Here is a 24,356-nt window from a genome sequence, read left to right on the forward strand (position 1 = left end):
AGGAGCGCGCGGGGGGCGGGGAGGGGGCCCCGGCGGATAAAGATGGCAATGTCTCTCATCCGAGCGTGCCGCAGCCTGGCTCTCTCAACATGGCTGCTTTCCTTTTGTTTCGTGCATCTGCTCTGCCTGGACTTCACCGTGGCCGAGAAGGAGGAATGGTACACCGCCTTCGTGAACATCACCTACGCCGAGCCCGCGCCGGACCCCGCGGCCGGGGGAGCGGGCGGCGGCGCCGAGCTGCGCACGGAGAAGACGGAGTGCGGGCGCTACGGGGAGCACTCGCCCAAGCAGGACGCCCGCGGGGAGGTGGTCATGGCCAGCTCGGCCCACGACCGCCTGGCCTGCGACCCCAACACCAAGTTCGCCGCCCCGACCCACGGCAAGAACTGGATAGCCCTCATCCCCAAGGGCAACTGCACGTACAGGGATAAGATCCGGAACGCGTTCCTGCAGAACGCCTCCGCCGTGGTCATCTTCAACGTGGGCTCCAACAACAACGAGACCATCACCATGCCCCACGCAGGTGAGTGGCCCCTGGGGGGGGGCTGTGCGGGCGCCGGGGAGGGGAGTCCGAGAAGGGACAGAAGTGCCTAGAAGGATCCAGCGCCTGCCTGCCTGCCAGCTCCTTTCTGGGAAGTCCGTGCAGCGTGGAAGTCGCGTGTCGGTTCCCTGGACCTGTTAAGTTTTGCACCGCATCACTTTGGGCGGTTCACAAAGAGGAGAGGGTGAACCGTGTCGGGGAGGGAGGAAGGGTACCGGAGAGCTTGGCATAGCGCCGCCTGGACGAGGGTTCCCGGTGGTGGGCTAACTTTTCTGAGGAGGATCTGGAAGGTGGGGTTTGGAGGGCAGGGCTCAGATACTGTTCTTGGGTAGTGACCGGCCCCGCACCTGTTTAGAACCGGTAGATCTGATAACTCAGCTCTGCACTTGGGTCTGTGCATCAGGTATACCCCTGTTGCAGGCGTTTGCGTATCAGGAGGTGGGTAGGGTTACTTGCTGGCAGCTCCCCGCTGTGAACTTGTTCAAGTCAGGTTTCATCTCTTCTTGGGAGATTGAGTCCCCCTGCTGGGTTTTTAGGCACGTCATGAATAATGCTGTAAGTACTGTGCTCTGCTAGGCTGTCATCCAGAGACACTGACAGGCGGGCATGATGGTAAATAATAACAGTCCTCAACGGGTCCCCTCCACGAAGAGCATAGTGGCCATAAAGTTGTGACTACTTTTCCAGTATTGCATTATCCTTTGCCAAATTGGGAGGTTAAACATGCTGAAGGTTTTCTTTCTGGTAGGAATGAGGTGATTTCAATCTAGAAAGAATAAGCTTTTCTTAATGCTGGCAGGTGCCAGGAGTGGAATTACATTACTGCCCCCAAACTCGAAAACACTTGTGCCTGACATAGAGCACTATTCCGTCGTGGTAGGTAACATCCTCCCACCCCCCGCAAAAAAAAAAAAAAAAAAAAAAAAAAAAAGCCATCCCTAGGTTTGTCAGCATAAGCCCATAAACCACGAGTTTTAACAGACTAGACTCCTTGAGTCCAGGGTTGCTACTTGTGTTTATGTGCCCGAGAAGTGGGCTCTCCCTCCCTAGAGGGGTTCCTCGGCTGAGGTTGTGGCATTCAGTGGGAGGAAGAAGGGGAGAAAAATGACAGATGCATTTTCTGAATGAAGTCTCCTAATCAAAAATGTTATTTTTTGAAAGCCAGATTTTCATAAATAGTTATGCTGCTGAAATGCAACACCAAGCTTTGGCTACATTTGCAGGGGTGTTCTCTTTAGGGACGAGTTTCCATTCCGAGAGCTCATGTCACCTATTAGTGAAATATTCAATTGGTTTGCCTCCAGTAATCAACACCAGCTGTTTTAGTCAAGGAAATTTGTCAACCTTAATACAAACAGGTGGGGAGGGGAAATGTTCCAGACTTCTAAAACCCAGGCCAGAAAAATGCAGTGTGTTAATTAATGAAGAGGAGGAGAAGCAGTCGCTTCTTAGAAAAGTTACAATACAGCACTTTAGAAATATTTGATATGCTTTCTTGAACTCAACAGTTTTCTGGGGGAAAAGATTGTACTCTTGACATTGAGTCACGGGAGCACTACTTAAACTTTGGTATTTGAGGATGTTAAGACTATGGAAAAGCACTTTAAGTCATGTAAAGAATCTTTCAACATGTTGCTTAATATCTGAAACCTCCATGGGGGAAAGTGTGAAGGGGGTTTTTTTGGTTGTTTGTTTTTTAAACTCCAAGATTGCTAGCTGACTTTGCAGGATTCTTTGTTTCTTTGTGCATATGCATGAAATCTTAAACTCAGCTTCTTTGAACACAAAGCAAGAGGCATCATTTGTTCCTGTCTAAAAAGATTCTCTAGGACTGCCAACACATTGGATCAGTTAATGCCTCCTGTTTTTAAGGAAAGCAGTAAGCTGCTTTTCCACACAAATGATGCCTGATTAAGACATAGTGGGAGTAAAAGGTTTAGTAATACTGTAGTTTGAAAGTCAAAGGCTAAAAAAATGCAAAGGAAATTCTCTGCTATCTAATTGTTCTCTGTTTCCAAAAATGTGTTAGTGCTGTATCTGTCTGCTAATAGCCAGGAAACTCCATATTGTCTTTTGACATTTTGCCACACAATAGGAGACTCAGAATTCACTTTAGTCAGAGACTGCATTGATTTCTGCTACAGTGTTATCATAAGAAGATACATAATGGGATAGCATAGTGAACCCTTCACTTTACTCTGAAAGTCTTCTGCCAAAATCTGCCAACACCAGTCTGGCTGTCAGTGCCTTATGCTTAGCTCCAGAACATGAAGGCTTTACTTTTTCTAGTTAAATTTGAGCCAGATTCCTAAATTCAATTTAGGAAACTGTGTACAGTTTAGATGCTAATCAAATATCCTTATTTTGTGAAGTTGGGGTGAAATATACCAGAGAGTCCTTATATTTGAACACTTTTTAATTCAGTCTTCAGAAAGTTAAAAAAAAATGCAGAAGCTGATGTTATATCACCTCTTCTCTGGAGCCTTTATTTTTGGAACTGCTAGATTTCAGGTGAAGAGAAGGTCTGGATTTAGAGTTATGCAATCCATCATGTAACATCTGTGCATTTGATATAATATGACTTCACACCCAATATCTTGAAATTTAATTAAATAGAAATTTTCTTCTCTCCTTTTCATAAGCCCATTGTTTTCTGATTTTTTTTTCTTGCTCTAATAATTTTGAGTTTCTGCCACTTCTGCAATTATTGGTCGCTCAAAAAGACATGGACTCTCTTGGGATAGACTGGTGGTTTTACTTTATAATTTACTTATTTTACCACAATATAACAGCTTTATTGAAATATCCACGTACTGTGCAGTTGACCCATATAAAGTATACACTTCAATGACTTTTAATATGTTGACTGAGTTGTGCAACCATCACCATTAATTCCAAAAAGAAATCCTTGTGCCCCCAAAGAATTATTTCCCATTATTCCTCAATCCCCAGTCTTGGGCAAACACTAATCTATTTTCTGTTATCTATATATCTGCCTATTCTGTATGTTTCATATAAATGGAATCATATAATATGTGTACTTTTGCGACTGCCCTTTTTCACTTAGCATAATGTTTCCAAGGTTCACCAATGTTGTAGCATGTGTCAGTACTTCATTCCTTTTTACTGCCAAATAATATTTCATTGTATGGCTATACCACAAGTTATTTATTCTTCAATTGATAGACCATTGGGTAGTTTCTGCGTTTTACCCATTCAAGTAGATACGAAATGTTATCTTCATTTTGGTTTTACTTTGCATTTCCCTGATGACTAAATAGTTTCTTTTTAACATACTATTCTTTTTTCTGCTTTTCATTTTGTTCCCTTTCCCCTTATGCCAGCCATTATTTGTTCTTTCTCTGGACTTTCAGTTTATATGCTTTTGTCCTAGGGAAGTGAGAAAGAGAGTGATTAATAAAGAAAATCTGTCTCTCCCTGTTTAAAAAAGCCCGTGGACCAGAGATTTATATGCTCCCATATAAAAGGATGTAAGGGACTACAACTTTAGTGCAAGAGCAACAAGAGGGCTATATCAAAAAGCTATATAGGAGTGCATCCAACTGGTGAGAGCCCCAGAAGTAAACTTTCAGGTGTAGGTTAAAGGCAATGAGACCCAAATTGTCTCCTTGGAGCTGTTCTGATGCCTGCCCATGAACACTTTCTTTCAGTGTACCCTTGGGAAAATTATGTCAGAAATTTCTAGAGGAAGTTTAGGGGACTGGTTAATTAGGATTGTAGCCTCTAGAGTCTACCACTTGGATTTGTGTCCTGGCTCTGCTACTTTCTCATTGTGTATCTTTGAGCAAGTTACTCAACCTTTCAAGGCTTCATTTTCCTCCTTTGTGAAGTGGAGGATAATAACATCTGTCCCAGTTCTTGTTGTTTGGGTTGAGTGGATTAATACACATAGAGTGCCTACATCTGTAGCTGGTGCATAGCAGTCAGTAAATGTTAACCCTTGTAACCACTGAATTCAGTGACACACAGGAGCCACAAACGTGCTCGTCATGCCCCGGGCCCTCTGAGGCCCTGGCAGCCCTGGGAAAGAACTCTGCTTTAGAGGACAGAGCATCCGTGCCAGTTTCTGTTTGTGGCCTCATTGATTTGAGACAGGGTGTTCCCTCTGATGACTGGTGAACATTTTAAGATTCTCCTGTTGCAGTTGTAATTTCTCTTGGCTTACACTGACATCCCATCATGGCAAGGGCATATATGATAAACATGGTAGATGGTGTACATAGGCTGTTAGTGACTGAGTTCTGATGTTGGGGGAGTATGTTTTCTTTTTTTCCTTTCTTAAAAAGTGTGTTTTCTATCTGTTTGTCTATTGGTAGTACATAGTTAAGAAGAAATGAGACAGCTCTCTAGGAAGAATTTTTGGGAGACCTGGTCCTAACAACAACTTGGAGATGGGGGAAGGGAGGAGGTGGCTGCAGTAACCTTTTAGAGAACAAGCTCAGCCCTTGGAAAGAAGAGCCCAGGAGGGAGTCTATCTATGTACTCTAGACTTCTTCAAGGTTGCAGGTGAAAATTTAGGAGATTTACTGAGGCTCTTTCTTCTGTAGGAGGCTGCTAAGTGTTTAATTCATGGGTTCATGCTACCTGTATGGCCATTACTTTAATCGCTGAAGTCTACTTTTGCCTTAAACTCTGTAAAGGAACTAGCAGCTTAATTTTTTTTTTCAGGACTCATATTTTTCTAGAATATCTATGTGTAGTTTTGCTTTACATTTTCCTTTAAGTGATGTGATTAACTCTTTCTTTGGCATGTTGAAGCCCTCCTTGGGTAATAACATTGAGTAATAACATTGAGCAAATACTGTTTGCTCTGCGCCAGGCATGTTCTAAGCACTCATATGTATATTAATTTAATTCTCACAGGAACACTGTGAGACAGGTACCATTATTATCTCCATTTCATAGGTGAGGAAACTGAGGCCAACTGAGGTGATTTGGTCGTACACATAGTAACTGGTAGAGCGGGCCTTACAAACCCAGGCAGTCTGTCTGCTGAGTCCTTACTTACAGCTGCTGCTCCATATACCCTCTAACTTGGAAAGATACTGTGAGAGCTAGATGTGGGCAGGGATTACTTAATCATAGATACAGGAAGCGGTCAAAGGCTGATTCCTGTTTCAGAGTATGTTAACAAGTCTGTAGGCTAGATGCATTGTTGGCTTGCAGGAATGCATTTCTGTAATGGGAGAAATGAGACCTAATATTTGGGGCTCTCCTCCATGCCCTCCTCTGATTAATCATTTCTCCACACCAACCTCTGATTAATCATTTGGCTTTGGGTCAGTCACTTTTTCTGTTCTCACCCTCAGTTTTATTATTTAGAAAGTATGAGGTTTGGATTACTTTATCTCTAAGAGCTGTTTGAACTCTTATGAATATATAAGATATATATTTTAATCAGGATGGTTCTTTTAAAATTCAAATTTCTGGCTTGCTCAATCAGAAAACCCAGTGGCAGGTGCCAGCATTCCTGCGTGGCCGGAAGTGGCTGGAGCAGAGCAGGGGCTGGCTGTGTAGAGGAGCAGTGTGCCCTCTGGTTGGCCCGAGTCCCCATCACCGTTTATGGTCTGGCTCTTGGCTCCTTCCACTCGTTTGTGTTCCCTGCTTCAACCCCAAGGTCAATATGTTTGGGACCCTAGCAATTATGGAGTCAAACTAGAGTTAGTGAGAAGAAGCTAGAGAAAACAGACTCGGTTCAGCAAAGGAAAATACTTCATAAGGATAGAAGTGTTTAGAAATGAAAGAGGTTTCCTTGAAAGGTTAAACTTTCTCTGGCATTCAGATAGAAAGTGAACGGGAGTGTTGTGAAATTGCTGATCCCAAGATTCATGCACAGAGTTCCAGTGGGTGATGTGTTAAAGGCCATCTCAAGCCTGCGAGTGCGCGATTCTCTATCATTTAGGTATTGAAAAAACATATTTCTTAAGAGCCTCAGTTTCCACTTTATTTTTTTTTATTTAATACATCAGAAAAGCTATCATTTATGCTTGTTCTTGATCTCTCATACCAAAACAATTTCACCCTTCCCACTTAGAGTGCATGTATGTGTGTATTTATTTATTTTGCACTAAACTGTAACTCTTTACCTGTCTCTCTACTAGCAGACAGATATTCCATACCCAGGAATTCCAGGCCCTGTTATTAAAAGCCATAATTCATCATAAGTGTTAAATAACATTCTTGGCGGTGTAACTTAATATGGCATGAGCATTTCAAGAAATTGTATCACATGGTTATACATTTTAGGTCATGGAAGTACATATCTGGGAGATTTGGAAGGAATCCTACCTTCTATCTTCTAATCTTTAATGAGAATTCTATTCTCATCTCTCCTGGTGCCTCTCTTCTTGAAAATCTTCTGATTTCTCAAAAAGGAAGTAATTTTATGACCATGAAATCTGGAAAGGTCCAGAAAGAGCCTGGAGCTTTTTATTTATAGCTCCTTCTTCTAGTCTTCAGAAAGGGGTGATTATGCTTCTGATGCCAAGTTAATTTGTCTAGAAACCAGTCTCAACTTTTAAAAAAGAGCTCAATCATTATTGTTGCATTTCTTGCTATTAAACTTGGCATACAAAGAATTTAGTATTTTGATAGCCCCTGAAAGTCGTCAGTTTATCCATGGAAGAGATTCTTCTTGTGTGTATACAATACTCTAAGGAGGAGCTTATTTATTGCTGAGTAATGGAAGTGATGCTGGCATTCTCTGTATATGATAATGTAAATTGAGAGATGCTAAACTAGAATTAAAATGAAATTCAAATCCTGTTCAGATTATCTCAGCTCTTGAGGGTTTGGTTGGTAATATGAAACCCAGAGAAACAAGGCAGCATTGTGTTGCATGATTGTTCTTCAAACTAATTCACAGTTATGGTGGTTCTATTACATGAAAACCTTGTCTATAGACATAATATGACCTTTACTCTTACTTTAAACTTTGAGGGATTCATCATTTGGCAGTTTGATTTGTGGTAGGATAAATGTGCTTTCTATATTGAAGCCAAAATATTAATGATTATGATTAGATCTAGTTCCTATTTTTTTCTGTAATAAAAGAAGAAAATTACAATTGTTTTACCCTTTCAAATTTGTGGTTATAAATTGATTTCTATAAGTAGTCTTTTTACTTTGCCTATTCTGTAATATATAGTGGTACTTAGAAAAACTTTTCACTAGGAGTAAGCATCATTTGTCATACAATTAAAGCTTATGCCATGGAGTGTTAGGCATTTTCATATTCAGTGTGAGAATGTATATTTTATAATAGACATTTAAAAATTTTTTAGAAATAACTTTGTGTTAATTGTATGGCTCTTTCATGTTCTTTCTAGGCAGAGATATATAATGAGTACATATGTTAGGTAAGAACATCTTCAGGAAATGTTTTTTTTTTTTTCTTAACTGATTCAGCCTGGTATTTCCCTCATAAATGGCTTTAATGTGCATAGTCCACTTACATGCTTACATGCTATTAAAAAGGCTAAGATTTGTGGTTATCTGGAGGTGTTTTCAGTGGGCGTACACAAATGCCTCCCCCCCACACCCTTAACTCTTTCTACAGAAGGTAGTTATTGACCATTCTGTAGCCATAAACTGACAAAACCTACATCAAGGATGTAATCCCAAATGACCCAAAGAATAGTGGAAGAGAAACGATGCTTTCCCCTTCATTGATCAGGAAGATGCTTGGAATGTTCTTCCTTCCAGATACCCACAGGGCTGGCTGCCTCTCAGGTCTCTTTGCTAATGTGGCCTCACAGGAAAGCACTCCCTAGCCACTCTGAGTACCAACCCACCCTCCCCTGCCCCTGCCCAGCACACTCTACCCCTCCCTACCAGTAACATGTTCCCTGTCTGTCTTCTCCCACCAAAGTGGAGGCTCCAGGAGAGCACGGCCTTTAGACACTTTTTGTCCACAGTTAAGTTCCCCAAGCCTAGAGCAGCCCCTGGCACACCGCACTTGCTCAGTACACATTGCTAAATAACCTGGAGACTGGGAAGATGGACTATATTAGTATGCTCGTGTCTAATTTCATGAAAAAGTGTAATTCTATGCCATCATTTTTTCTTTTGACTTGTAAATGAAGTTGGGGAAATGCTAATTTGACTCTCCCATTACAAAAGTGTATTCATCTTGTAGAGCGTGGCATGGAGTGGGTGCCTGATTCATGTCCTTGATCTAAGAGGAAGAAGTCATACTGGTGACAAGCAGGACATAGGGTATCAAACAAGTTGGTAGTCACATATAGTTCTTGTGCCTGTGCTCATTGTCCTGCCACTTTAAAAAAATACATAAAACTTTTTTCTTATTTTAAATGAAAGACATATGCTGTATAGAAAAATTTGAAAATATCGAACATTTAAAAAGAGAGGAAGGTAATAAAAACCATCCACAACCCAACCACTCACTTACACTAGTATTTTTTTTTTCATTATATTTACTTTTACCAAATCTGGAATGTAGCATGCATGTTTTTGTAGCTTTTAAAAATTTAATGGTATATTTTGAAATGTCCTTGAGGTTTCCATATTACTGTGATGTTTCCACTTTTCTCTTACATAAACAGTGCTGCAGTAAACATTCTTATGTAGCTAAACATGGGTTTATATCCATGATTCTTAGTTCAAGTTCCAGAATATGGGGTTACTTAGTTAAACGCTATTTGTGTGTAGCTGGAGAGCAGTTTTTCTTTTCAATAGTCTGTTTGTTGAAGTCTTCAAGTGTATGCTCACTGACTAGTGTGGTGCTTCTTTGAAAGAGAAAGGACAGCCGTCTATTGGGTATTGGTGGTGCTGCTGCTGTGAGGGTCCTGTCACAGCTTTTCAGTGTCACTTCACTCTGAGCTAGAGTAGCTTGACAGTTGAGGCAAGACACAGAGGCGGAGAATCAGAAGACATAAATCCGCAGCGATAGAATCATTACAACTGTTAAAACCCCTTCCTGTTCCCCTACACTCTTGTGTCTAGGGCATGCAGAATGCAAATTGAACCAGAAGTTAGGAACCCCTGGTTTCAGTTGTGGTTCCACCTCAAATTGGCTTTTCAGTTGGAAAGTCACTTCCCCACCTCTGGCTTTCATTTTCTTTCATTTGAAAATGGTGAACAGTGGGCTTCCGGAGGGGAACTTGGTTTAGAACAGTGATTCTCCACCCTGACTGCATATTGGAATCACCTGGGGAGTTTAAAAATCATGGCTGCCCAGGTCCCTCCCACCTGCAGAGATTCTGGTGTGATTGGTCTGGTGGGGGGAGGGGACTGCCCAAAGGTTTCTAGAGTGCAGCCCGGGTTGCCAACCACTATACTGGATGAATCTAAAGTCTCCTTCAAGTTCTTATAACACATGGTTCTTTATTAATTATTTTTAAAAAATAGTGTTTCTCCTTTAAAACTATCGGAACTCTATATGGAAAAAATTGTCTTTTTTTTTTTCAAGGACTTACAATAATTAAAATTAGGAGGGAATGTACAGTAAAATCACTTCAGTTGTGAATCAGTGATTCATTAATAACTAGATTTTGGAGATCAGCAGGAAGGTAAATGTATGACAACCACAGCAAGTACAGGAAAACACACAAATTTCTGTAAAACAGTCAGAAAAGGTACAAGTCAGAAATTATTAGACATTTTAATTAAATCCGGTGAAATTTCATTTAGATGTTAAATATTCATTATCTTGATTTTCATCTTCTAATCTTAAGAGGTGGAGATACCATGTTAGGTTTACCAAGTAGGAAGTTTCTCATTCGACTCATGGTATCATCAGTACCCATTTGTCAGGCAGAATAGGGTAATGGTAAGAAAGAGGATTCTGGTACTCAAGTGACCCAGTTCTGATATAGTCACTTCCTTAGGGGAGAACAGAAAGGCAACCCAGGGCTGGGGATGGCAGCTTGAAGCCATTCATTTCAGGATGATATTCCACCATTCTAGCCTGTGAGTGGCAGTGGGAAAAGACCTACCAAAACCTGCAAGTCTTGCTGGGCAGAAAGGGCTGGGAGCTCAGGAAGCAAGTTCATGCTTTGGAGTCCTCACCTGTAAAATGAGCCTCGTGAATTATCCATCAGAGCCGCTGGGAACTCGTATACTCCTTGGTACAGTAAGGGGACAACTCTGAGCATTTAATAAGTGTTAACTGTAGTTACTGTCAAATCAGACCACATCTTACCACCATTATCACCGACTCTGGCCAGACGGTTGTGAGCACTTGCCTGGACTCCTGCTGTCACCTCCAGCTGATGCCAAGTTTTCATTCCTGCCCCTGCAGTGTGTTCCTTGTACCACAGACAGAATGGACTTTTAAAAATATAAGTCAAAGGCAGTTGCTGCCTTGATCAAATCTTCCAGGGGCTTCCCGTGATACTAGGGACCAAGTTAAAGTTCTTGCCATTGTCCCAGGGCCCTCTGTGATTTGGCCCTTGCCTCCTGTCCCACGTTCTTTTCCTACCACACTTCCCTCACTCCTTTCCAGCCCTGCCTGCCTTCCTGCTGGCCTCCAATACCCCAGGCTCCCTCCCACTCAGGCCTTTGGAGCCCTCTTTTTAAAGATTTTTAAATAGAATTATTATTTATTCACACAGAAATCCATCATCTAAATATCTCTTTATCCTTCTGAAAGATTAGAGAATGACTCCCAGACAAGAATATCTAGTAGCCATTTGTGTATTTCCCTAATTTTTAACCCTCTCGTTATTTTTTAAGTTCAGTTTCCTATCATGCTGACTGTCTTTGGAGAGAGCTGTCTTTCAGCAGAGCACAATTTGGTGGTATTATAGAAGCACGGGGTTTTATTGTTCAAGGGAGCAGGGAGAGTAACCAGTCACCACCCTCAATTTTTGCAGCTGCCCCTCTCCCCCAAATTTGTATTGGTCACCCTTTCCGATCGTTCCACACTCTGCTCAGTTACCCCCTTTACCAGGGAGTTTTCTCTAGCCGCTGTGGAAAAAAATTTCATCTACTCATTCTCTCTTCTATTATTTCCCTTAGTTTTCTTATCACTACTTGAAATTCATTCATTAATTTACTCTATTACTGTCTGTCTTCCTTATAGGAATGTAAACTCCACAAGGGCAAGGTTCTTGTCTTCTTAACAGCTTTATTCCTAGAGCTTGGCATGGAAAAGGTATCCAGTAAATAGCAATGGAAAACATGAATGAATGATAGACTGTGCACCAGCCGTGCATCTCAGGGGCACTGGTCACTTAAGGGATGCAGTAAGTTGTTTATATTATATATACTTTATTTGCCTTATGTTGAAGGCAGCATTTAACTGAATGATTAAAAACTTGACTCTGTATCCTATCCTATAGGAGAGCTATTCTTGCTGAGACTGTGGTAGGGAATTCATCTGTTAATATTCTCTAACCCGAATTTAATCTCTGATACAGTACCTTTCCATAGGCCCTCCTGAGAATAAAGAACTAGAAAATAATCTGAGAAAAGTAGCTGGGCATAGTGTTGCCTAGATGATCTTTCTGGGATATGGGCACCTGGTGGACCAAATACTTTTAAGGGGCCCTGAATGATACCAGAAGGAAATCTTACAGGTTGATGGTAAATCCTTCCTGGATAGATAGGTATATAACTCTGTCTCTCCTGTTTACAAACTACTTTGTTACAGATGAATTTAAAGTCAGTGGGGCAGAAGGAAGGATGTCAGGATTCCGCTAAATGAAACAAATGGCAAATGACAGATGAGATGTCAGGTTGTGACCTTTTGTGCAATGAGAAGACTATGAGGAAAAGCTTAAGATTTCTCCCTAAAGCAGAATATAAAAAGTGGCATTAGTTAAAGCTGTTTTTTTGTGTTACAGTAATTGAAGATTATTCTAGAATGAATCTAATCTCCTATGTATTTGAATGCCCTTATATTTTAGCTCCAAAGAACTATATGCATAGATAGTTTGAAGCAATTAGGTAATATTCTTGTCATTCTAATAGTTCATTTCTGTAGATATTATCATATACTATATCATTAATTTGATGTTCTTCCTGCCTCTCATAAATGTATTATGTGAAACTAATTCCATGTTATTGGGTTTAATTCTTTACAAGGCTGTCTCTCCATGTGGAGACTGTCTCTCCACTATCTCTCTCACAGTCTCGAGACTGTGAGCTTCCTGAATGAAGATGTTTTGTGTCCAGTCCCTGTACACTGGTAACTAGCATGGGTTTCTTGAATGATTACCCATCTGTGGTAATATTAGCTAATTTTTCTGATGTATCATGACCCATCTTGATGCCATTTCCTTGGTAGAAGGTACCCAGCTTTTAGACCAAGTATTTAAAGAAACAGTCAGCATCTGTGAGGCAAATCTTGCACCTAAACCTACACCGAGGAGCTCAGCGTCCCTCTCACAAGGCTATGTTCAAAACATGCATGAAGTGATGCTTTATTACAATCTACATTTTGTAGACTAAAAAGTCATTAGTCTTTTTCATCCTCTTGACCTTTGTGACTGTCTTGAAAAACCCTTTATCTAATTAAAACTCCATTCCTTTAAATCAGAAAACCTTATTTTTTTTCAGTAGGACGAAGTGACTCTTGTCCTTTGGCTTACTGCTGCCTCAAACTAATTAACTTTCTCTCTTCCTTTCTATTGAGATTCTATATGAAGTATATCTTAGCTTATTATTCGTAAGAAGCCTTTTGTATTTGTTATTTTAGTAATATTGTGAAAAATACATTATAAGCAAGGAAGAAAAAAACCCATTTTATTCAGTGGAGCTAATTAGAATTCATTTTGAACTGTAGCATAGCCAGGTACCTGCTCAACATTTTTATATTTAATCTTTGAAAAGGTGGCGCATAATTACTACAGTACAGTTTGTGCATTCCAGAATGAGTGATACTTTGGTATTAAAATGAGATTTGTGAGTAGGTTAAGATATTGGAACAGTGCGTGCTGTCACTGTTATGTTAAAACAATTGTGGTTCATTGACTTGTGCAAATATATTCTGCTCTTTCCTGTTTGCAATTCATCATATTTACCACTACAACAATTTAAATAAGAAAACAGAAAAGCACACAGCTCAAACTTTGGCCCTTGATTGACTGATTTATTTGGTAACTGAAATGGGGCATCACTATGCCAGGGAACAATAGCCCTGAAATAGGCCATTACTGTTTGGTAACCACCATACTGCTAGAAGAAATGTGTTGTCATGCAAGGAGGCTGATTGGGGGCCCAGTGTCCATTGAGCATTATTCTACTGCCATAAGTGTCTAGGTGTGTCTCAGTCCCAAATCTCATACATCTTTTTTGAGAAATGGGAATTTCTGGTAAAATGGACATACCTACCCTTCTGTAGATAACAGGCAGTTTGAATAGGATACTATCTCAACACCATATAGCACACCCCCCTTAAGTGTACGGTGTTTGCAGTTATTTTAAGTGCTCCAGTTTGAGAATAACCCAGATACAAGGAACCCAGGATCATCCCAAACTGGTTGTGTTCAATTACCAAGGTCACAGGGTAGCATAGCAGGGTTCAAATGCAGATGGGTATGATATAACCCTCTCCACCTGCCGATGACTGTTGTCTGGGCAACCTGACAATCAAAGTCATACCATACCTCAGTATTCATGAGTTTAGGGCCATGTAGCAGGCCTGACACTAGCTCCCCAGGGATAGGAGCCTGTGCATCTCTGACAAAAGAGCAAGTGAGATGCCCGGATGATACTGGGGGAACCTGTCAGCAGCCACTATGTGAGGGACAGATTGACCATGCTAAATAGCCGAGTTCTGCTTCTCACACACACTCTCCCCTCTTCCCTTGGGAGATCACACTACTGAGAAAAATCCTCTCATCGTTTTGAATAAGCCAAGGCATTTTTTTCTACAAATCACCCCCTCCAGTTCCGGGCTTATATATAAAATGCATTGCCTTGCTTGTTAGAGGAACCCAACAAATCTTCATTACATTGAGTAAGTAGAAGAAAGTAAGACCATTGCTGCTCATTCTGAACACGTGAATTCTAGGCACTGCAATAGGTGTCTTCCACACTTCACTCCTTTCACAGACCCTGTGAGCTGGAAACTTGCCCAAGGTCACAGATGGATAAAAGTAAAACTGGGATTTTAATTCAGAGCTATATAAATTTCAACAAGTCATGTATCGCTTACCGACTGGGATATGTTCTGAGAAATTCTTAATCATTAAGTGATTTTGCTATTTGAACATCAGAGTGGACTTACACAAACCTTGATGGTATCACCTACTACACACCTGGCTATATGGAATAGCCTGTTGTTCCTAGGCTACTAACTTACATAGTGTGTTACTGTACTGAATACTGTAGGCAGTGGTAACACAAGGGTAGCTATTTGTATATCTAAACAGAAGAGGTATAGTAAAAATAGGGTCTAATAAGGTATCTGGAAACATTGTTTTCAATAAAAATTAGATAATTTAATAATGTGCTGTTGTTATTAGATGTATTTTATATTTGCAGCAAAGCAATTCTTTTTGTTTCACAAGAAACACTTCTTACTGAAGAGGAAGGTGTACATTACTATGGGTTTAATTACTCCACAAGTCAAACGTTTCCCCCTGTGGATATGTTAATGTCTTTGATGTATTATAGTTCTTGTCTGTATGTTTTGGCTTAAAGAGTAGTTATAGTTTTCATAGAGTGATTTATTCCCATTAGTCAAAAATGGTCTCAGGGAATTTCGGCTCCTGCCTGCTAATGTTATTGAAGTAAAAGGGTCTGTGCAGATTTCTACCACTAAATGTTATTTTTAATTTTATAAATAAATCCTTTCCTTTACATTTCTCCTACTGTGAACTTCCCTAAATTTGTAGACTACTATTAACATTTACAAACCAACACCAAATTCCATTTATCTGAAAAATATTAAGGTCAAAATAAAAGAGTGCCAATATAATTATCATTATGGGAATTTAAAATGTTTGTTTGTATGCACATAAAGAATATAGTTAGTTTAGAATTTTAATTGGACTTGGATAATACCTGATTCATGTAATCCCAGAACAGTTGTACTTGCTGATTAAACTGCCACAGCCTTGATTTTAAATAAGATTTTGTTTAATTGCATTTGTGGTTCCTCATGCACAGTAATTCATTTGTCTATTTTTAGTGTTCCCTTTTGTGGCTGATTTTAACATAAATCCTGCTGCTTTCACTTTGTGAGCTTCTTATTTAGAAAGCGTTATTATTCCTTAAAATTTTTTCCTCTGAACACATGTACATCGTTTTACCTTGTGCACAATCTCCCAGTTGCAAGTCGGCCAAAAAGGCCCTCACGATGCTTGCTATGCTCTGCCTGTAGATCAATGGATTTATAATTTTTTTCTACCTGTGCCCGATACTACTTATATTATTTTTTTTCATTAACCATAAAATAAAACTGGACTTTTACTGAAGGATAAGATTTTAGAGATCATCAAGGTTAACCAGTTTGTTGATTAAAAAGTATGAGTTAATCATTTTATTTTACTGATGAAAAACATGAAGCTCCACAAGTTTATCACTTTACTTAAAACCACACAGCAAGTGAAAAACATAGTTGGGAGGAAAACTCATTTGGATGTTATCTGCAAATGATTTAGAGACCATTTCCTCTGGATCAATGTTTCTCAACCTCAGCACTATTGACAATTGCATCCTGATAATTCTTTGTTGCCCTGTATGTTGTAGATTTTGGGAGGGCTGGTTAATTTCTGGTCTGTGGCCCTTCAGATGATTTACCAGATACCTCCCTCCTTGATGCCTGAACAGCAGTGTTTGTTCTCCAGTGTGCTGAGATTGCCAAAATCACAAAGAGGCTTTTTGGCCTCTTAACAGCTGCCTTCTGATTGGGTTCAAGGCATCTTGCCCTGATAATGAGTGGTTTAGGAGTTGTAGAGGAGGAAACATAATTTGTTTTCTTTCCCTTTTTAAGGTTCTTAGTTGAGACACTCTCCTGAAAACAAAAGCCAAATTAACAAAAGAAAAACAAGCAGAAGCTTATTAATGCATGCTCTACCCATCAAGCAGGGGAGGCCTCAGTGCAAAAGTATTTTTCTCTCAAGGCAGTAACTTAGGGGCCTTGCTTAAGTAGCATTTTAACAAAGAGGCATGAATCCTATATAATGACAAGACAGAGGAGGGAGCAATTCCGGTCTTTTAAAAGACAGGAAAATGTGGGAAGATGATAGTAAAATCTGCTCCCAGATTCTGTCGGTGCCTTGCTGGTGCCTTCTCTGGGCCCATAAGCAAGTGCAGTCTCCAGTAAGGAAGGATTCGTGTCCTGCCACCAGGCAAAGAGAGGCTGAGGCAGAGTGTTCCTCTGTGTGTTCAGTGTCTCTCACTTAATAATCCTGGATATTTTGGGGAGAGAGATCTTGGTTTTCTTCAGAGCGATCAAAGGCCTCAAGAGGAAATTGCCTGCAGATGGTTCTTGCTACTTTATGGTTCCCTTTAATGCTCATCTTTGGTCTCTCATGTCCTGGCAACTTGGGTGTCCCTGAACCAGTATCCCAGGCTAGTAAGACTTCAGCAAGCCCCAGGCTGCCGCTTTCTGTTTGGTTACTGTGTTTGGATACCCAAACTGGCAAATTTTCCTGAAGCAAAGAACCAGCAGCGAATGTAGGGCTCACCTTAGTATATATTCTTTCTTTCTAGGATCTGTGCCCCTCAAGTCCTTACCATCTTGGTTGCTTTCATGATCTTAAATAGCTGTTCGATTTTTAAAATTTGCCTTTATTGCTGTTGCTAGTGGTAGGGTTATTCTGATACATGCTGATCCATTGTAGGTAGAAAAACAAATGCCTATGTGACTTATAAAGTTCTCTGTTCCTAGGATTGCCCTGGGATCTGCCATATATTGTCTTCCCTCAAGGCCTGTCTTAAATGCAATCTCTTTTCTGAAGAATGTCCTTATGATCCCATGCAGGCATGAACTCTCCTTTGCTTGTGTTCTGATAGCTTTTTTTTTTTGTACTCGTTTTTAAAGCATTTATCATATTTTACCAAGACTCTTATGTTTGTATTAATATATACTCAACATTGACCATTAGATTTAAAATGACTAGAGAGAAGGGATAATTCCTTATTTATCCTTGATTCCTTTGTACCACCTAGTTAAGAACAGGACTTTACCCAAAGCAGATACTCAAAATATGTTATATAGAATTGACATAACTGTAGAATACTACCTGGAATTATGATATAAATTCCAGTCCCAAGTTTGGAACTAGAATTTATACCATACAAAATGTTGGCATGATAGTAACAAAGAGATCATGGTAATGGTTCTGTATTATCTGAAATAAAATTGAGCTGGAGGTAAATAGCAAAACAAACCTAATCAGTTATGTATTAATATTTCTTCCTTATTATGTTTTGTGAAACTGACCATTCATTTACCATTATATCTCTTTCTCATTGTGCTGTGAGCTTTTATACAGATTATCTCATTATCTCAGAAACCTTCTTAGGTTAGGGTTGTTATTCTGACTTTGCAGTTGAGGTTAATAAGCAACATGCCCAAAATCATACACTTAATTGAGTGACAGAATTGGGACGTGAACACCAGTGAAACTCTAGAGCTGGAGCTACAGTAGTTAAGGGTGCATATTATGGGATGGATGCCCTGTTTTCATGCTATAATTAACTGGTAGAAAGAAGATAAAAAAGTTTCTCCATTTTACACACAAATGTTTATTTAGCTTATTACATAAATCTAATGAATCTTGGGAAAATCTGAGTCTCAGTTTTGTTTAACTTTAAAATGGGGATAAATATGGTACTTACCACATTTCATTGAATCTAAAATGCCACTGATTTTAAGATGTAACAATATCTACACAGAAAAAAACAATATCACAACTTTACATGGTATTGATTGTAAGAAGCATCCTGACTTCAAAGATGTTAAAATGTTTTTAAAATATCTTCTTAGAATTGAGGAAATACAATATATCATAAGTTTGTTGTGGGACTTTTATGAGATAATGTATATAAATCATTTAGTATACAATATGGCACATGGGAAGTGCTAAATAAATTATTAAGTATATAACTGTAAAATGTTGATAATACACTAGTACATAATCTAAGAAGCTCTGTTTAGCTGACAATGGAGAGACAGAATACAGCATTAAACTAGAAAAAAAATGTTTAAAAAAACAATTAAGAGCATGCTGGTACCAAATAGAGTATTTAAGATTTAACCCAGCTGGAAGAACTAGGAAGAACACCTGTCTACCCCAATAGTTGTAATCAAACATGCTCCTCTAGGTCTGAAGCAGCCACGGGTGCCGCAGAGATCTGAGCTATATTTGGAGAGAGCGTTTTCACACCATTCCTTGCGAATGATAATCGTAAAGAGGGAACTGCAGCATCTTCACTGTGAGAGGCATGCTTAGCAGATATCCGTGGGGAGCCCTGGGACAAGTGAATACAATGTGAACCATTCAAATTGTAACAGAAAATTGTAATCGGTATGCAGAGATTTGTCAAAAGACAACCAGAAGATCTGAAAGAATAAAATTGGCAAATTTTCTACCTTTGTCTCAGCCCAGTGTAATGACATTTCAGCGATTCAGCCAAAGAAAATATATATATATATTCCATTTGAATGGTTGCATTAATAGCAAGTTAAAATGGTTTGATCTTTTCTAGTTTTTTGTTCAAGTTTTTCATATGGAAATGAGGGTAATATACTATACAGATAAATACCCTTTTCGCAGAGCCCATATGGCATGCAAGTATTGTCAGGAGATAATGCAGCCAACCTCATGATCACTTGCATGCATCATCATTGTCACCTGAGCACCATTATGTACAAAAAGGAAAGAAAACTAACATTTGTCAAGAATTTATTGTGGGTCGTCAGGCATTGTGCTGTCCCATCACATCATTATTTAGATAGGCTGCATGGTTTAGTGGTTAGAGCCGGACTTGATGCAGACTGCCCAGATATAAATCCCAGCTCTTGCCTCATGATAGCTTTGCTAACTGGAACAAGTTAACCAACCTTCCTGCTTCAGTTTCCTTGTATATAAAATGCAAATAATAATATAATAGAACCTATGTCATGGGGTTCTGGTGAGAAGTAAATGGGTTAATATATGGAATACATTTATACATATATGTAAGTGCTATAAAATATTTCCTGATAAAGCAATATGTGATGCTAGAAGTCACACCTGTTTTCAAAGCCTTTGCTTTTTCTCTATAATACTGTGTTTCTATGTGCTAGCTAATATTGTGATGCTGAACAAATTACATTAAATTGATGTTACCCTTGGTTTCTAGGAACATTAGCATGTAAGATAGATAAACCTGTATTTTCCAATGTGTTTATATTTACCCTCAATTTGGGCACTGACCTTTGATATATTTCAGGTAAAAAGAATAGACATTAAAAGAGTACGCTCTAGAATTATACTTACTATAGCAGTCTGTATTTGACATAGTGCTTTCCTCTACCTGATTTCATTTGATTCTTATAATAGCACATTTTAGATGGAAAAGATACTTTTATGTCAGATGAAGAAATTGAAACTCACTGAGTTAGAATTCTAGCTTGGCTAGGACTCCAATTCACATCTTCCCATTCTTAATTTGAAAGTATTTTTCACTCCGTGCACATATTTACCTAGTGTTTGTTAATTGAGCGCCTACTATGTGCCAGGTATATGAAATCCTAGCCATACAAAGGAAACAAGATGCCACTGTTTTACTAAAAGAGGTTATCATCTAACAGGGAAGAGAGAAACAGCTGACTAAGGTGTAAAAAATGTGTGATATTATTAGCGTGAACAAAGTGCTATGGGAACACCCAGGAATGAGTGAGTGGCTTGGAGATTTGAAGGAAGCTTTATAGATGTGACATTTTAAAATAAGCAGAGTTGTGAGAGAAGTAGAAGATGGGAACACTTTGAGCAGAGGAAGCGGTTTATTTGATTGTTGAAGGAAAGTAAATGCACCGGAGTGACAAGTAGATTGGTTGTGTGGTGAGGTGTTGATTATGGGAAGGGTGCTGAAGAGGATGGACGTTTTCTCGTAGGTGACAGGAAACCAGGAAAGGTTTGTAAGCAAGCATTATCGGAGATGTATGAAAGAAAATGGCTGTGCTAGTTGCTCTGAAGAGTGTGTATAGGAGCCCCTGGCTTTAGGGAATACGAACTAGGAGGCTGATAATAATAATCTAGAGAGTTCAGAAATAATTTCTAGAAACTGATCTTTGAATACGACTGAGAAATAAGTGAGATTTTTGGATGGGTGATTGATGATATTATAAGGAAGGAATACAAGAGAGAAAAGAGGTTTTGAAGGGAAATGTGTGTTCAGTGTTGGACATTTTGAATTCAAGATTGCTGGACCTGGGCACACAGGTGTTGGCATCATTAACATGGTCCTGGTAGTTGAAACAATGAGGATGGAGGGGACCAACACAGGAGGAGGTGTAAGTTGAGGATAGAGACGGGGAGAGGGACGTTTTGGGGATCGGCAGCAGAAAAGAACATTTTGGTTAGAGGAAAGCTAAAACAAGTTAAATTATGGAAACCTAGGAATTTTAATAAAGACGTACATGCCAGATGGTGCTAAGAGGTCAAGAATCCTGAGGCTACTGGCTTTGACATGTAATGATGAACTTGAGCTAATGATAGCAAAAGTCCCATCCAGTTATCATCTTAGCCCTTAATTTGGGAATTTGTCAATAGATTTTTTTAAAGGGCAAGTAATAATATGAGGTAAATAGGCCATTTCGGAGAAATTCTTTAACTTGCAAAACCATTCCAGAGTCCTATTCCTGTTTATATATGGGTATGAATTTGCTACTGTCATTGTTAATTCTGGCATTTAAATCTTTAGAAAGAATTTTGCAAATGGTTGGTTGTGTAGAATACATAGTATTCAAAATACTCAAAGTTTTACTTAATCTCCTAAACCATAGGCATACTGGTTTGAGATTATAAAAATGAGGGCAAAGCATAGTCACCGTGTTAATAACATTTGGATGCCAAATCATGATGGGGATAAACAATGTCTGGAGGCAGCAGTTGGCATGTAAGATGTAGGGGTGTGTGTGCACGAGTGCATGCTCAAGAGAAAGAGATAGACACATCACCATGGTGGTGCTGGAAGTGCCAGCATTTCTATCTAGGCTTTACTAGAATGATTTCAACTTAGACATCTTTTCCAAACTTACAACGATATAAACTGGTGCTTTAGAATTCATGCTTTGAATGATCACGATTGTTTATGCCATTGCAAACACTGGCATTTCAGCAGCCATTATTTTTCTGGTAAAAGGAAGTTGACAATTTGGGTTCCTCTTTTGACAGCAAGCAATTTGGAGTTTGGACATTGAATGAAATCATCAATTATTATTGTTATACAGTGTGTCATTTGTTGAAGGCTTGAGGGAGGAAGCAATGTCTTGCACAACCTTGAATAATACTTGAATACATTCAGCCTAGCATTTATACATTTTTAATGTATAAAGAGATTCAAGGGTAAAATCTAGTCATTGGAACCTTGCAATCTTTTAATTGACTCCTTTTCCCCTTAAAGAATGGTGACGTTTCATAGCTCTTCTGCTGTCAGTTGCTGCTCAGCACTGACTACGATTAGCTTTATTGGAGATGATTCAAACTGGATGAAAGAAAACGGTTTCTACACTGAGAATCATGCCAAGTGATGTTGTTACAAGCAGTTGGGAAGATGGATTTTGTGGTTATGCTTGATAGTTAAGTGATAAAGATGAGCAGAAACCTTTGCTACTGACCTCTGGTGCATCGCAGGTGTCGCCATTCAGTTTGGGATCTGAGGAGAAGCCGAACTTTCTCCACCAGGCTTAGGGTTGAGCCAGGTAGGTGATGTGCACAGATCAAGAAAACTTGACCATCATTCCTTACCTGTAGGCCTTCAAATCTCATCACCGCTTACTTCCCTTGACAGGCCTGGATTAGAACATACCATTTCCATTAAGCGTTTCCCTACCGCAGTGTAACCTTGCTAAATTAATGTGTTGACTTAAAATTGAAGTAAAATAAACTCTTCCCTCTGCAATCTCACTGCTTTGCCCTTTCATAAAAATTAAATGGGTGTACCCAGACCTCTGTGTTCTGAATTTTGTGAAAAGAAAATCGTCCTAGTAACTAAAGGAACAGAAGTTGACGCCTAAAATTTCCACACCAGTATATCTGAGATTCCCTATAAATAGATTAATTATATTTCCACCTGTTTCATTAACCTTTTATATTAGTTGGTTTTCTAACTGTAGTTCAAAAACTAAATTTAGAGGGTTATATAACACTTTTAAAAAATGAAATAGAGGACAATTTTTCAATTCATTCCATGTGATACGGGTAGCTATTGTTTTGTGTGTGTAGAGCCTCATATGTTACCCAGCAGACAGCTAGCAGGCTGATACCTGCTGCTACAAACTTTGCTAATAGAAGCTGTTTGTAGCTTTTATTCTTATTTATTATTTCTATTTTTAGCTCATAGAAGCTAGCCTTAAAGGGAAGGGCTTTTGGGTTAAGGAAGGGAGTCTTTACAACTTGGAGGCTAGTCTTTTCGGATCTAAAGCCAGGAATATCTGTGACACTTTCAATTGTGCAGACATGGCCTTTTATAGTTTTTACCAGAGGCAGAGGGCTGTGGGTTCACATTGGAGAAGGGTCGCCAGCAATCTTGATCTCTCATGTGACCTCGCAAATGGGATCCACAATCCCTAGAGCAACATATGTATAATTGACGGACCCTGTGCTGTTGAGGAGAAAGGCTGTGCTTTAATCTCCAAACCATGGTGGGTGGTAAGACAAAGATCTTGTAATTGGTGTGTGCATTTTTGAAAGCATCTGAGAAATGGAAGTGAAGGGTGTATGACAGAGAGTCAGGAGACAAGAAAGAAAAGCAGTGGGGCCCATGACCACAGCGGCCACTCCAGATGCATTTTAGTGACACCTAGTGAAGAGCTACTATAGTAACATAGTATACTCTAATTACATACATACTCTAATTATCTAGAGTTGTTTTTAGTTTTATTTATTCAGTTATTTATTTTGCTCGAGACAGCTGTTCAGTAAACTGTGGACAGTTCACAATATGGTATGAGTTAAGATTTTGACTATGGCTATGCAAATTGGGAAGTTAAAAGGCCCTTCTTTGTGAATTATCAGCAGGCCTCTGAGCCATGATCGCTAGTCATTGTGATCACTTTGCTGATGCCCAGTTGAGCCAGGGAAGCAGGACCTGTGTGTAGAGTGGTTTCTGGATAGGGATATTCTTGTCTGTGACAGTGCCACTTATGTAGAAATTTCCCAGCTACAGGGTGAATGTGGCATTGTCTTCATCTCCTTCAATATGAGAACAACAAACCTGCATCTGTACCCTACTGTTGTCAGGGAGAGTGGAAGGTGGCCAATGGGTTGAGTATTTGTGCTCAAAGCCTGAAATGTTAATGGCCTTTAAGAAGGAAAGGATCAGGGAACAAGTATCTGATATATGGGTTATAGCTTTTTCTCCTTGTTTCTTACATTCCATGTCTACTGGCCACCCTAATTTTTTAGATGGATGAACTAAGCAGTGAGATCCTAATCAATATTTTTTCTTATTCTTAACAGCATTGGTCTAGTGTTGGTCAAGAAATGATTTGAAGAAAAGAGTAAAATGTGGTTTTATTTATATACCTTCTGCAGATATACGTAAACTTACCATAAATACAGGCATGCACCACATAACAACATATTGGGCAATGAGAGACCACATATATGATGGTGGTCCCATAGGATTAAAGTGGAGCTGAAAAATTCCTACTGCCTACTATTTACTA

At 39.5% G+C, this 24,356-nt stretch overlaps 1 protein-coding gene across 3 annotated transcripts in view; it reads left to right on the plus strand.

The window, feature by feature from the left end:
- RNF150 (ring finger protein 150) overlaps positions 1-24,356 on the plus strand; it is a 233,949-nt gene continuing 209,593 nt past the window's right edge. For 2 of the 3 annotated variants that reach the window (XM_076010611.1, XM_012783828.3), the window contains exon 1: positions 1-523. In XM_076010611.1, the coding sequence (XP_075866726.1) occupies positions 43-523 (481 nt within the window). In that variant the 5' untranslated portion in view covers positions 1-42. The remainder of the gene's footprint in view (positions 524-24,356) is intronic. The other variant, XM_012783829.3, reaches the window with a different exon arrangement.

This window comes from Microcebus murinus, chromosome 15 (assembly GCF_040939455.1).
Source record: "Microcebus murinus isolate Inina chromosome 15, M.murinus_Inina_mat1.0, whole genome shotgun sequence".
Classification (NCBI taxonomy): domain Eukaryota; kingdom Metazoa; phylum Chordata; class Mammalia; order Primates; family Cheirogaleidae; genus Microcebus; species Microcebus murinus.